Source organism: Xenopus tropicalis, chromosome 2 (genome assembly GCF_000004195.4).
Source record: "Xenopus tropicalis strain Nigerian chromosome 2, UCB_Xtro_10.0, whole genome shotgun sequence".
Taxonomy (NCBI): Eukaryota; Metazoa; Chordata; class Amphibia; order Anura; family Pipidae; genus Xenopus; species Xenopus tropicalis.
The window spans coordinates 55,499,145-55,515,093 of NC_030678.2; the positions used below are offsets into that span (position 1 = coordinate 55,499,145).

A 15,949-nucleotide genomic window follows, 5' to 3' on the forward strand; every position below is an offset into this window, starting at 1 on the left:
AGCTTCACCACAAAATTGTTAGGAAGAAGAGTTTGCAAGGGTTCCCAATCGGATGTTTGCCTTGCATGTACAGAACTGTTACTAAATGTTGTTTTATTAGCTATATTTATAATTACATAATAGGGCTCATTTGCAAACACAAGTCAAGTGGATAAATATAGCACTGTCTGTGCTACTCAGCACTGTATTAGTAAATGGTGGGTGGGGGAGGCATTTAGGTGGTAAGGCAGGTGGTAAGGACAGGGCTAGCTGTGCCTCCTAGCACTTTGCTTGTCACTGAGCCCCAGATTTTTTATCCTCCATTCAGTGCCGAGCAACATGCAAAGTTAGTGCAAATACTTGCAAATGAACAAGTATGCTCTTGTATGTGCCCCCACCAGGATAAAAAATTACTCCTATTTTGTTCTAGGACTAGTACTGTAATTGGGTGTGTTTAAAATGTCACACAAAATTTTGGTTTTCCTGCATGGGGACATATAAAGATGGATATGTGAATTACAGTGGTGTAACTGCTCTGTGCCATTCCCCCCTGCAAAAAAATCTTCAAATGGGCTCGACGCAAAGTAGACTCATGTGGCCACCTCCCCCTGCTCCTGGAAAGTTTGCATGAAATAAAAGTTACAACTATCTAAAAAATTCTGGATGGAAAAAACAGTGTTTCCCCATAGTATATACGGAAAAGACTTGACCAGTGAAAGGACCATTTCATTGCTTTCACTTTGTTAGCACTTAGTGAGACCCATAGCTACTTTGTATGATGTAAAAGATTAGATTACTCAAAGCCTAATTAAACCAAGGCTCTTTTTTTACAGAGATTTCCTTGTATTTATTTGGTTCTCTAAATTACACAAGTACACACTAAAAAAAGTCTAAAGGAAGGCAGGCTAGCTCTTAGCCAACTGCAGAATATCAGACTGGTTAAATATGTCTTACATAAATTGACCTGGGACTTGGGGGCTAGTCTGCTACGAATATTTTATTCTTGAATCATTAACTCATATACCAGCTGTAGATGCTCCACATGGCTGGGAAACCTTTATATACTAAGTACAGTACTCAGTATTTTTCCAGTAAAAGTGTTTGAGTCATATAACCCCTATATATTGTCTGGAAATAGGTGAATCAGCAACAGGGTCAGACTGGGGGGTGCAGGGCCTACCAGGGCTGCTGTCCCAGGGGCCCCCACACCCCCCTAGAGGAATGCATTGAAGTCATTGGCCATTTTTTTCACAGCTTTTTTTTTACCCCGTAACTTTTCCTGTCAGCATTGGAGTCTATGGGTGTTCTTTTCATGGTGAAACCTGGTGAAAAGTTTTGCTCATCACTGTTTGCTTATAATGGAGTCTATGGGATAGATCCTTCTTAAAATTCTGATTAACTGGATCCCATACCTGTGGTGAATCTTGGATATTCTATTGGGCCCTAGAAACTCCAGTCTGACACTGGCTGTATTTTGCAATGTAACGGCACTGTAACAGCCAGCAGCCCTTTACCATGACTATGACTCTTATAAATTCTAAACATAAAACTGCTTTGACTTCAGCATCGAAAAGCATAGTGACTACTACCATACATACCATATACACATACGCAGTTAATCTACTATAGGACAACATTGTCACTTTCAGCAAAAAATTACACTGTAACTGTTAGCAAACATCAAACATAGAGCACTATGATTCCTACCAATAAAACACATTGCAACACCTAACAAAACTCACTCCAGCATAGTACAGGACAATGACTCCAAGGAACTCCAGTATAGAACTGCATTGTGACACCCAGCATAAACTATATAGTGACTCTCAGACAGGCCCAGATTTGTGGAAAGGACAGCATAGGGATGGCATTTTAGGGACGGCATGCTGTCCAGCCGCATATGAATTCGGTAGAAAGTACTGGGGATCAAGAGATTTGATAGCTCACTAAATCTCGGGTGCACCAATCCCTAGTGCTCAGTGTGGAAAAAAAAAACTATGCAGATGTGTGCATGCATTTGTTGCAGGGGAGAGGGAGACGAACCATACAGGCCTAGGGGCACCTACAGTTTAAATCTTGCCCTACTCCCAGAAACCTTATTCTCAGCACAGGATCACTGTGACTCCAAGTCACTGCACACAATTACACTGTTACCTCAAGCAGTGACTAGTACTGCGAGTAGTTCTCTGACTACCGTACTAGCAACCCCTCACTGCAAAGAATAGCACTATGGCCTCAGCATTCAATTACAATGTTAGCACAGCAACTGCCCAGCATATGATAGCTCTGTGACCCTCAGCATTCGGCTCCCTTTCCCTAACTTCACCCACAAACTACCACTGATGGTGCAGCAGTTAACTCAGCTGTGGCATTCCTTGCCTGGTTGCACTCACTATGTCTTTGGAAAAATAGACCATGTCACCAAAATCAAAGACTGAGTGGGAAGCGGCACTCTGCTATGTCTAGTGAAAGAAAGATATGAAAACCAGTTCTTCATTCAAAGAAATGTCTTTTGCATCATGAAATAAAATGCAAATTTCAAGTCCAAGTTATTTATATATGTTACTGCTTGCTGGTAAATCTGAATGTTTTTATGCTCTGCATTAGTGATGAGGGGGTCGAGAAAACTTCGACCCGACCCTAACCCGACCGTTCCCAACCCGAACCCGACCGTTCCCAATAATGCATATTGGAAAGTTGCTTAGTGTCTCAGCCCTACCAGGGATAGAAGTTAGAACCAAGGAGGAAGCAAAGGTTCAGGCAGACAGTAATAATCCAGAACATGGTATCCAAGGGTTAAGAGGTTGAAGGTCTAGATTCAGGCACAAGGTAGTGCAGGCAGTGAGCAGTGAAGTCAGAATCAGAGCAGAAACGTCAGGAACTGAAGGATCAAATCAAAATAGCAATTTAAGCACACCCAGAGTAAGGCCTCTACTTGGGACTGAACTCGGGTATTCGGCATCCTTTTATTTTAAATTTTGTGCCAAACCTCAATGTGATGACGAGCCGACTTGACAACGTGGCTATGAGCACATTTTTCATTATGCCAAAAAAAGTTTTAGGTTGAGGAACCCTTAGAAAAACATATGGATGGGGGCAGCACACTATTCTGTGTAGTGGAAAAGCATCTATTGCGTCACTTCAACCACTACTTATTATTGAGCAAATGTAATAAGAAATACCACAATACACAGATGATTATGGTTTTTAATCATAATCATTTGGGTACAGTTCAAAAGTGGCTGGATATCTGTATTCTGTACACAGATTATTCTAACCTTCCCAGGAACATCCTGAAAAAAAAATAACATACATACCTATTTTACTAAGCCCCATGCTTGGCTAGCACTTACACCCAATTCACATTAGGTCATGTTAGGACAATAACCCCTCACAACCATATAACTTAAATCTGATAGGAACCTAAGATTGTAAACTCCAATGGGGGTGGGACTAATATGAATGATGTATAATTTCAGAAAGAGTGTTTACCATTCCTGAGAAAGAGACCAAATTTAAATCTACGTGAACAAAAATGTTGTAACAGATAAAATGCAAAGCATACAAAGTTAATACTTTATGAAATTTTATTTGTTTTTTAAAAACATATAAATTATTTAATATACAGGGGGCAGTTTTTGATCCTAATATAAACAACCCTTGTTTACTTGGGTCCTTCAGTATTCCATTCTATGCCATCCTGTTAATTTAGGCCAGAATGTTTTTTCTAAACAAAAAGCTACTATGTTGATATTTCATTCCTGACATTCCAACTTCCCAAATGGTGGTGCGCCAGTGACCTTGTCTGACCTGGCACAAACCCAGCACCTCATATATTTTACTTAGAGAAGCATTCTGCACTTCCATATGTACGAGAAGAAACAAACCCTTTTTGATATTTAACAGGTCTATGTAAATGAAAGTGAAACATATTAAACGTGTTCCCTTTCCAAACAGACATTCACTCATACCCTGTAGGTGGGCACATTTTAATCCTATTGAACTTTTACAAGGTATTAGGGCGCATTTACAAATATAAGCACAGTTGCAGTTGCGCACATTTCCCTGCAGTTAGTTGTGCTTAAAACCCCATTCGTCAGTCCTTTATGATTCATGTTCCGAATCTAATGTAGTTGCACCTATTGACACAATGCCGTAAAACTACTGCCACCTCTGGACCAGGTGGTAGCTCCAGGGTTCCCTCATCATCCTATGTCAATAGGTGCAGAGCACTTGCGTCTAAAGTATTGGGTGAATGTCACTCTCTTTCCAAACACCATAAATTAAGCCAACTGGGTTTGGAAGACTTTCAGCACAGTTTTGTTCAATTGAGACCGAAGTACGTTAATTTTGATGCATTGGCTGCAATTGCGACAGGTGCAACTTTACCTGGTGAGTGGAATGACAATTGAATTCTAGGGGAAAATACTGCATTATGAAAAAAACCCCACAGTGCTTGTGCTCAAAATTACATTTTGCTCACTGCACTTGCGGTCACATATGAGCCCTATTACTTTTTTGTTTCTTTGCTGGTACATCCAACTATATTTCATTATGAGTTACTTTAAGTTGCAGATGGAGCAGACTTTATTGATGGATATGTACAAACTGCAAAGCATTTATTTTAAGAGGTAAAAATATGGCTGCATACTTATACTGATTAATTATTTCTAATCTGTATCCAATTAGAAAAAGGTCTCTCAAAGAAATGCAGACTGTGGCCACCAGTATTAATTGGGAAAATATCTAGGATGTTCAACCTGCAAATGGTTAGTTTTTCCTGACCTACATCTCCCAGAAGCTCTCTACTGCTATTAGTATGCTAGGAGCTATAGCTGAACTAAAGCTTGAGGGCCACAAGTTTAACTTTTACAGGGTTGGACTGGACCGGCAGGACACCAGAAAAAACCCAGTGGGCCCCGCAAGCCCAGACCCGATCCCCACTGCTGCTGCTACCCTCCCCTGATCGCATGGGGGCAGGGGAGCAGTAAGGTATGCACGCGGGGGGCTGGCAATGTGTGAACGGGCAGTCGAGGGACCCTGAGCGAGTGTGGGGACCCCTGGGGTAGCAGCCCTGTTGAGCCTCACACACCCCAGTTCAACCCTGAACTTTCAGAACATATATTGTGAAGGAAATATAAAATCAGACAAACTAATAATACAAACTTCAAAAGAAAACCTACCTTGAAAGGAAATTTTCTAGAGACCTTGTTTTGTCTTCCCTTTTGCATGTTATTCCATCCCTTTTTTGCTTTTCCATTTCCTTAATTCTAGACTGGAAAGTATCTACCAGGTCAAACACAGATTTCATGCTAATAGGGACTTCGTAGTATTGCTGTGTGGGGAAAAAGTTGTAGAATTTCATTATAATTTTTCAATAATCATAAATTAATTCTTTTAATATCTGGAAGAGTATAATATGAAAATATAATAGCAGCAGATCAACACATGGCTTGTAAACTTTATTTCGTTTAATTAGGTTTGGGCAAGCAATAACATTTCTTGTGAAATTTATATGCTTCATGTTTTACAGAACTCTATCCTCAAAAATCCTAGGGCTAACAACAAGCCTGCTGCATTGGGGGAGTGTAGGCAGTGAGTCACAATTTGTCTTTCCAGCTAAAAGAGGCAAATGTAGGCATGTACCTGCTGCTTTGTACTCAGCTTTAGAGGCACCACGCAGGTTAAAGGAGAGCACTGCTTGCAAAATTATAGAAATTACAACAATCACACCCAGAGAAGACCAAAACCTTTCTAAAACTTGTATGCCTAATGCACTTTTAACAATTCTTACAAAAAATAGCTTTTCACATTCTTCAGACATTTCCATGCAACAATCTTTCAAATTGCCTAGAACGTTGACCCCCTGCTGCTTACATCTGAAATCATTTTTAGCTTGACCGTAACCAAAATCTGCCGTTAAGACCTTTTCATAGAGTGTTTTTGCAAAACATATAACACACTGTTCTATGTGGGCTAGATGACTGGACCTAACATGTAACCAGCAGGCTTGGCCTTTTGACAAAAATTCTTACTTACCAAATGAATTCTTTTTTTTAAGATCCTAGTTATCCAAGAAATTTTAAACAGTGAGGCTTTTATTAGAAGGAAGGTATGGCATGTAGGAAGTGGTATATGTAAACTTAAAGCAAAGCACCAGCCCTGCCTTCAGGACTGAATTATTACTTTCTTTCATGCACACTTGTAGATAGGGTTTATAATCAAAAGCTCTTTTCTAGGGCTGACTTTGTAGCTGAAGTGTTGCAAACTGCCGAACACAAGTTTTCCTGTCTGCAAATGTATTCTAAGGCCTAATTTACCATGTAAACCCACTGGGCCATTATTCACTACTGTTGATGTAAGAATAACACTGATTACATCTAGTAAATAGAACTATTCTGCCATAATGAAATCTCTTACAAAATACAGTATGTGTTTATTTTAAAAAGGTGGAATCCAAATCTTGGAAGTTCTACCCTTTTACTCTTTTGGGATACAATAATATGTTTCTTACCTTGACTCTCATATCTAAATCTGTTAGCACCATAAAGAAATCATTGTAAGTCATGCCATACTCTTTCCTCAATTCAGTTATGAGATCAACATCCAGCAGATCATCCTCTCCAATCACTTTCATTGGCTTCTCATTATCTTGATTTAAAAAAAAAAAAACAAAGCAAAAACAAAACAACAAAAAAAAAACAAAGAATTAATGGAAAACAAGCTTTCATGCTGCATAATCATTGGGAATACTGTAACTTGTTGTTTTTCAAGATTTGGTTATGTAAATATGCCTTAGCCTGTCATTGTTGTTGATCCTAACATCATAAAAATGTAAGTTAACTTAAAGACTGGAATTCAAGAGTGCCAGCGAAAACATATGGAAACCAAAGCTATAGCACAGAATGGACATAGATACTACATGCTTTATTAAACACAGCTACGTGGCAAAGCCATGCTACAAAGTGTAACTGCAGGGTTCATAGATAACAGCATTCTGAAAAGTAGTAGGTATAAAATTCAGTCTCTGGATTAGGGTTGTGTGGAGATGAGCTATTTCACTATGTTTAGCATGGGGGCTGTTGACTAGGATTTCTCTGGTAATTTGGAACCTTCAAACATGCCCAGTACTGCATGTCATTGTTGTATCTGCCGGAGCATTGTTATAAACCGGAGCAAAAGTCCAGCAAAATGTTTTAGCATTTTCTAAATACAAGTTTCAGCATGATTCTTGCATTTTGTTAGGATAGAAAAAAATAAAAGATTCATTATAATTTCATTAAAATTTAAAGTGCAGCTTAAATAACAAAAGAGAGCATTGTGGCCCAGGCTATGCTGTTGCTCCTTAAAGCTTTATCTAAAACAGCTGTATGGATGGGGTGGAGTTTACTCTCTCAGGGACTGTGTAAGACATTTAGTTGTTAGGGGGATATTGAGTCCCATTGGTCTACTCACAATAAAATACCCCCTCCCCCACCATCCCTGCTCCATCGTCTATGGCAATGATCCCCAATTAGTGGCTCGTAAGCAACATGTTGCTCATCACCCCCTTTGATGTTGCTCCCAGTGGCTTCAAAGTAGGTGCCCATTGTTTAAATTTCTGGGTTGGCAAGATTTGGAAGCACAGACATGCAGTTTTACTCCAAGCAGAAGCTATTGCAGGCTAGCAGTCCATATGGGGCTACCAGAGAGCCAATCACAATTTAACATCCCCAAAGAACTTTGTTCTTGCTTATGTGTTCTTAAACTGAGGTGTCAACTACACAGATTTTGTGGGCTACTGACTGAATATACAGTTCTACAAATCCAACTGATCCTAACCAGTTTATAATAACTCCACCACAAAAACATTTTTTTTGCATAATGAAAATAAAATTCTAAGCAGCATTCCAATATCAATTAATTCTAATAATCTAGATTGTATTGATTTTACATTTTCAATATTTTAGGGCTCTGGCACACGGGGAGATTAGTTGCCCACGACAAATCTCTCTTGTCACGGGCGAATAATCTCCCTGAACTACCATCCCACTGGCGAAAATGTAAGTCACTGGTGGGATGGCACATGCTGCGCAGGTGATTTCGGCAAATCAGCAAAGTTGCCTCGCGAGGCATTTTTGACGATTTGCTGAAATCACCTGCGCAGCGTGTGCCATCCCACCGGCGACTTACATTTTCGCCCGTGGGATGACAATCCGGGGAGATTAGTCGCCCGCGAACAGGGAGATTTGTTGCGGGCTACTAATCTCCCCGTGTGCCAGAGCCCTTAAAGTTATTTGTAAATGTAATTGCTTTTAAAAGCAGTGTTTGTTTATTCCTTTGTGTTCAGTCTGTCTCTTGAAAAAGTGTAACAGGAGTCAGTCCTTTATTCAGCTGGCTTGCAACATTGTTTCAGGATTCAGGGCCAGGAGTGTAGAGAACATAAATAGCTAGACATTGCTTTTTATAGCAATTTACAAATAACTTTAAACACAAATAAGTTACAAATGACTTTAAAAACCATTAAAATCTTTGATAAATGTTTATTTAAAAGGTACTTGGAACTACACTGTCATTCTCCACATTCTCTAGAAGTCACAGCTATAGCTATTGTACACCACTATGCCACCAGTATGCACTCTGTATGTATGCAAGGACACATACCACATCCTTTTGACTAGATGAATTACTGGAAAATGTTCATGTTTTGATGCAACCACTTTAGCTTCTTAAGACTGCATTTTTAGCAATTTCATACAATGACCACATCTGTAGCCAGACACTAGTAAAGAAGAGTCAGGGGTGACTCAAGTGAACTCTTGCCTGACATGTTTTAAAGGTGGTTAATACATTTAGATGGAACCAAGCCCAAGGCAAAGTAACTGAGCAGAAATGTGTACGTAGGTCACTACCAGGTCATGAAAGTGGCATTTTTGTCTGTCTGTGTAATTATCAATTGCAGTTCACTTAATCATTTTTGTAATTTATCTAAAATGTTAATTAGACTTTGCTGATTACTTATTTGAGGATTCAAAAATTATTAATATAAATGTAAAGTCAGAAAAGTAACAATGCTGTTCGTTCCAATCAAGAATGATTTCTACCTTCCCGAGACAAATTGGCGGAAGGTATATTATTTTAATTAAAGGGAGAGAAAAACGTAAGAATCAACCGACATATCAGCCACAACAATTATCTTACTAAAGCTGGCCAAACAAGTGGATCTTTCCCCAATATGTCCACCTTTAGGTAGGCAATATCTGATCGATCCTATTATTCAGCTTGAAGGGATCACACTGACAGAATGCAGGCCATCGGGACAAGGACTGCACCAACGTGCCAATGGGATTTATAAACCTGCCAGATTGACATTTGGCTCTCGGCCACATATTGGTCATACAGGTCTGTCTTAGGGCCCCATACACGGGCCAATAAGCTGCCGACCGTCAGCAGTTTTTATCGGGCACCGTAAGGATCAGATTTAATTGAATTTGAGAAAAATTTTCTGGTTTATTTTATGAGAACTCCTTAGAAATCTATGGGAGATCTGTAATTGAATTAGGAGATACTTTTTTGGCCTCTTTATGCTAATTGATATAGTTTATTATTAATTTGAGCAAAGATTCTACTGTAAAAGTTGTGCCAAGTTGAGATTTTCATTGTTGTACAAGGCCATAAAGCCTAGGGCCAAACATTGAATTACAGCGACGGAGACAGGAGTGGTTGGAGCAAGAACCCCATCAATGAGCCAATGTGGTCCTTGATCCAACTAAGAAATCAAACCTGCCTGATCGACAGCTCCGGTAGGGCCGCCAGGGATCCCCCAATTGGTCAAAAGGACTTGCATCAGAAGCTTGAATCTGCCCCTGTATGGCCACCTTTAGAGAAAAGGGGAGCCATAATGCACCATACAGGAGAGTGAGCAAATATGCCTTGAAAGTCATGCTGCAGAGCCTTTTGGTGTCAAAAAATGTCTTGCATTTCATATAATTTTTGTTCGAAAAACATCCTGAGCAGAGATCTTTGTAAATTTGTTTTTTAGATGGGATAGCTGACAAATGGCCCAGCACAGAGCACATGACCAATAAAATATAACACAGAAAGTGACACAGCATATACAGTGGCTTGCAAAAGTATTCATTGAACTTTTCCACATTTTGTCACATTACAGCCACAAACATGAATCAATTTTATTGGAATTCCACGTACCAATACAAAGTGGTGTACACGTGAGAAGTGGAAGGAAAATCATACATGATTCCAAACATTTTTTACAAATAAATAACTGCAAAGTGGGGTGTGCGTAATTATTCAGCCCCCTTTGGTCTGAGTGCAGTCAGTTGCCCATAGACATTGCCTGATGAGTGCTAATGACTAAATAGAGTGCACCTGTGTGTAATGTAATGTCAGTACAAATACAGCTGCTCTGTGATGGCCTCAGAGGTTGTCTAAGAGAATATTGGGAGCAACAACACCATGAAGTCCAAAGAACACACCAGACAGGTCAGGGATAAAGTTATTGAGAAATTTAAAGCAGGCTTAGGCTACAAAAAGATTTCCAAAGCCTTGAACATCCCACGGAGTACTGTTCAAGCGATCATTCAGAAATGGAAGGAGTATGGCACAACTGTAAACCTACCAAGACAAGGCCGTCCACCTAAACTCACAGGCCGAACAAGGAGAGCGCTGATCAGAAATGCAGCCAAGAGGCCCATGGTGACTCTGGACGAGCTGCAGAGATCTACAGCTCAGGTGGGGGAATCTGTCCATAGGACAACTATTAGTCGTGCACTGCACAAAGTTGGCCTTTATGGAAGAGTGGCAAGAAGAAAGCCATTGTTAACAGAAAACCATAAGAAGTCCCGTTTGCAGTTTGCCACAAGCCATGTGGGGGACACAGCAAACATGTGGAAGAAGGTGCTCTGGTCAGATGAGACTAAAATTGAACTTTTTGGCTAAAATGCAAAACACTATGTGTGGCGGAAAACTAACACGGCACATCACTCTGAACACACCATCCCCACTGTCAAATATGGTGGTGGCAGCATCATGCTCTGGGGGTGCTTCTCTTCAGCAGGGACAGGGAAGCTGGTCAGAGTTGATGGGAAGATGGATGAAGCCAAATACAGGGCAATCTTGGAAGAAAACCTCTTGGAGTCTGCAAAAGACTTGAGACTGGGGCGCAGGTTCACCTTCAAGCAGGACAACGACCCTAAACATAAAGCCAGGGCAACAATGGAATGGTTTAAAACAAAACATATCCATGTGTTAGAATGGCCCAGTCAAAGTCCAGATCTAAATCCAATCGAGAATCTGTGGCAAGATCTGAAAACTGCTGTTCACAAACTCTGTCCATCTAATCTGACTGAGCTGGAGCTGTTTTGCAAAGAAGAATGGGCAAGGATTTCAGTCTCTAGATGTGCAAAGCTGGTAGAGACATACCCTAAAAGACTGGCAGCTGTAATTGCAGCAAAAGGTGGTTCTACAAAGTATTGACTCAGGGGGCTGAATAATTACGCACACCCCACTTTGCAGTTATTTATTTGTAAAAAATGTTTGGAATCATGTATGATTTTCGTTCCACTTCTCACGTGTACACCACTTTGTATTGGTCTTTCACGTGGAATTCCAATAAAATTGATTCATGTTTGTGGCTGTAATGTGACAAAATGTGGAAAAGTTCAAGGGGGCCGAATACTTTTGCAAGCCACTGTAATACATAAGGTGGCAGAACACATAGCACAGCAAGAGGCAGATAGTAAATTATCTTGGGGCCACTGATTGAATCCTAATGCAGATCTAGGCAGACATGTTGGGAGAGGACCACACCAATACTTCACTACTGTCCTGACCTGATGGGATTTTCAATCCTGCCCAATAGAGATGCAGCTGATCTTTTGGCAAGGTATCTGTTGGCAGGCTATCAGAAGTGGTAAATACACTGCCTGGACAACAGGCCTGTGCAAGAGCAGCTTAAAAAAAAACTATTTTCTAGTAAAAATAATGTTTATTATTACCCTGTGTACTGAGCCTTCGGATGGGTCTGTTTGACTGATATGTGGCCAAAAATTGGGCTTTTGAAATCTTGTTGGATGAGGTTTACTATGGTACATTGATGTGGTCCAACAGATCTCTGTTGTTCTCTGATGCTACATGATCCTAACCAATGATTGGATCAGGCCAATTTGGTCAGGGTATAGCAGTCAAATCAAGCAGAGACCTACTTGTTTAGCTAGCCTTTGATCACCTTTACATTTTAAGCATAACTGAAACAAACAGTGACAATTGTCGCATTCTGCAAATAATTTCATTTTCATGACCCTTTTTTAATTTCATTTGCAACAATTCAATTTTTTATACAGTGCACTTATAAAAATAGACTAAGCCCTGCTTTATCGACATTTACAGAATAAAATATTCACTTGAAAGTAACATTAGGAGAAAGTTATACTTTTATCCTGATTATGAAACATTATAACATCTTTAAATACTGGAGACTAAGCTAAAAACAACACGGTCAGTATTTATATATACAGACACAAAATGCTTATGCTAAGGGTGACTGAATATTTTACAAAAATGTTGCTAAATCAAGTAATATTTTTATACTTGTAGAGATACATGAGTTATGCTGTCAGCCTTCTAGAATTGGTTAATCATCATTCATGTGGCAAAGCTCAAAGGTTTATATGTTTTCTATATTTCATGCTGTTTTGGTAAAAAACATAAATACAGTGGTTCAGCCTACTCTTTGATACCAGAGACTTTATGACCACTCAGTATAACAGACTCTTCTGTTACGAGAGAGAGGCAAACATCTCAAGCAAAATATAAAACCAGGCCCACACAGACACAAGTGCATGACTCAGTTTAAAGGAAGGTAAATGTGTCGATCTCTAAATAGATCATTATGTGACTTGAGATGTTTGGCTTGTGTCTGCGGTTGCTAACGTTATGGCAAATACTGAAAAGGCTGGTAACATTAAAAATATAGTTGCTCCTTATGCAGTTCTACATAATGCACACTCCAGAAAATGGCACATGCTGTGAGAAGTGATGGTAAATGTATAAAGTAAAGGAGTCATAAGAATCAATTCACTCTGAACCCTGTGACATTTGAACCAAACAGCTCATTTTTCCCTGTTGCTATCCATATTATTATTGTCTGTTCGTGTTTATGAAAGACAGGTACATTTTTTTACAACTTTCCCATCTGACTTATTCCCTAGTCTTATAGTTTCCCTTATTTTCCCCAGTCGTCATGCCCCAATGGCCCCATTTCCTGCCCCTCTTGATGTCAGTGGTATTTCCTACCAATTATGGGCCAGATTTAAATTAATGGAAAAACATGTTTATGGTTTATCATGTAAAAAAGTTTGGGGTGAGATTCAATTTAAGGAGAATAAAACTTTTTGCTTAATTCAGTTCCAGTTTTTCTCATAGACTTTAATAGAGTATTCAGGTGATAAACAGAGAGATACATTTTACTAGTAAATTGCATCTGGCTCTATGGGAAAATCTGGAACTGAATTAGGAGACAAGTTGGAAACCAGTTGGAAACCTCACTACAGGTATGGGACCTGTTATCCAGAATGCATGGAACCTGGGATCTTTAAGTACAGTAATTTGTATCTCCTTTAGTCTTACCTTAAGTCTACTAAAAAAAAAACATTTAAACCCAATAGGGTTTTTTTTTGCCAATAATAAGGATTTATTATATCTTTGTTGGGATCAGGTACAAGGTACTGTTTTATTATTACTAAAATATTGTATGTTCTTTAAGTTATTCCACTGTACAAACTTTTTATTCAGTTAAATGGGGAACACCCTTCCACTGTACATATTTTTCATTCTGCGGAATGACCTACAATAGTGGTATTAAGCAAGTATCTGTTGGACACACAGTTTAAATCATTTCTTTGCAATTAATGACACAGCAAAATGGGAGGCTGCAGTCAAACAGGGAATTCTTATCCCCAGAAATTCCATATGCAGTGATTTACCTGTAGTCATAATATTGACTGAGCTGAATTTTCTTACTTCTACCACTTATGGGAAATAAATTACCAATTACAGTACAATTTAATGAGTAATTGTCTAATTTGCCTTGATCTTTATGTATGGTTTAGTTGATCAGACATCCATATTTGCTAGCACCTTCTGTAAAGTATAAACATCCTGCATGAAGATTAGTGCCTTGCATAAATCTCCGCCATCAGTAAACACTAATATACTTTCAGAGCCAGTTTCAATGTTATTCATGAACAAATTTAGTCCAAAGACTGAGCCCTGAGGTAGTTCACTGAGAGCATTGCCCCAACTAGAAAATGGCCCATTCATAATACTCCCTGTTTGATCCTTCAGACAGTTTTCTGTCCAAGTACAAATAGTTGGCTATACAATTATTTACTCTCTAACCTCCTGCATGTTACAGCATCATTGGCTTTAGCAACATCTTTGGACATTCCCTGCAAAACTGCATTCCTCACAGAAAGCCAAAGTGTGAACTCAGTCTGAGGCTAATGGCATAAGTAGAATTAGCAAAAAGCCAGAAGTTTCCTGTTGGTTAGCTGTGTTTATTGCCAAAAACATGAAAAACATATTGAAAAGTCACCTGGCCTTCTTGAGCCCAGAAAAAAATTAAATATTTGGAGCCTGTTGTGATTTACTGTATAGAATGTATATGCTTTTCAGGGTCCCAGTAAAGACTGGACCTACTAAGGTACTAAGTACTTTTTTTTTTACCATTAAATGTGGTAAATAGAACAATGTGTAACTGATTTGTACAGTACATAGCAACAGGAGCTGCATTGGTTGATGACAATATTTGATTAAATTAATATCACTTCATACAATACAATATATTCCATTTTTATGTTGGTATTTTTACAACTGCCAATCTAAGATCTACTTTAATGTGAATAATACTACAGACAGTGCTATAGATACATATTATATGCAAAAGCCTAGATCCTGTCTGTATGATATAATCTTCACACGCTGTCTCTTAACGCCTTATTTAAAATTATCCTTTCACTTCATCACTTGGCCCTGATATTCTCCATGTATTTCCACAATAATTTACTATTTGGCCTGTGGATTTCACTTCTGATTTTCTGCTGCATGTCAAGGCAAAACTGGCTCACCAGGAAAATTTTTGGTGCACCTAGTCATAACTGGGCCCTAGAGTTCACCAAGTTGGTCAGCCTCCCTTTCATCATTGTACAATAAGGGAAGGGTCCTTCCTTCTGTTGGGCTGCAGTTGATCCAAACAAAGATAATAAGGGATAAAACAACTTAAAGGGGAGCAAAGAAAATAAAAGTATGAGAATGATGAGGAAAGAGTTGTAATAGGATGAAACATTATTTACGTGATTAAGCAGAAATGCTCATAGTGATTGCCTTGTCCCTAGACTGAAGGCCAGGATAATTGCTTAATATTTGCCAGGGGAAAGTTCACTAATATAGGTGTAACTGCATCAGTCTGGTAACCCCTAAGTGACAATCAGCCATTACCTTTGATCTGTGTAGTGCTAAAGCAGTATTGCTGCAAATTTTAACCATGTAAGTGAATTCTCCCCACCCTGGGTGCCTCTCAGAATATTCAACTCTTTCTGGTTACAGGATTATTCTGTCTGTAGAATTCTCTTGCCTACTGAATTACATTTTCTACAAATTTGTTAGCATTTAACTGCAATCACATCTTTTCTAAGAAAGATCTTTTAACCTCTAAGTAATCTTTACTACTGCTTATTTATGATGCAGATCATTTCAGTGGACCAACATGGTCTGATGACCAAGCAATGTGGTATGATTCAGTAAATGTAAAAATAACATTACAGATTGTTGTCATTTATTCTACAAACAACTTAAATCAATGAATTTTACTTTCACATATTGATCACCTACACCCAAAGTGTGATATTCAGTTGTGAGTTTAATTTTGCTACTTATTTATAGCTGTGCTTCTTTCAGACTCTTGCTGGCATTT

The 15,949-nt window shown here is 39.0% G+C and overlaps 1 protein-coding gene across 1 annotated transcript in view; it reads right to left on the reverse strand.

Annotated features, from left to right (window-relative positions):
- The window catches only part of ccdc80 (coiled-coil domain containing 80), a 38,779-nt gene that overhangs the window by 6,276 nt on the left and 16,554 nt on the right, over positions 1 to 15,949 (reverse strand). Inside the window, exons 5-6 of the mRNA XM_012956921.3 lie at positions 6,494 to 6,630; positions 5,163 to 5,314 (exon numbers count right to left, since the gene is read on the reverse strand). Of these exons, the coding sequence (XP_012812375.1) occupies positions 5,163 to 5,314; positions 6,494 to 6,630 (289 nt within the window). The remainder of the gene's footprint in view (positions 1 to 5,162; positions 5,315 to 6,493; positions 6,631 to 15,949) is intronic.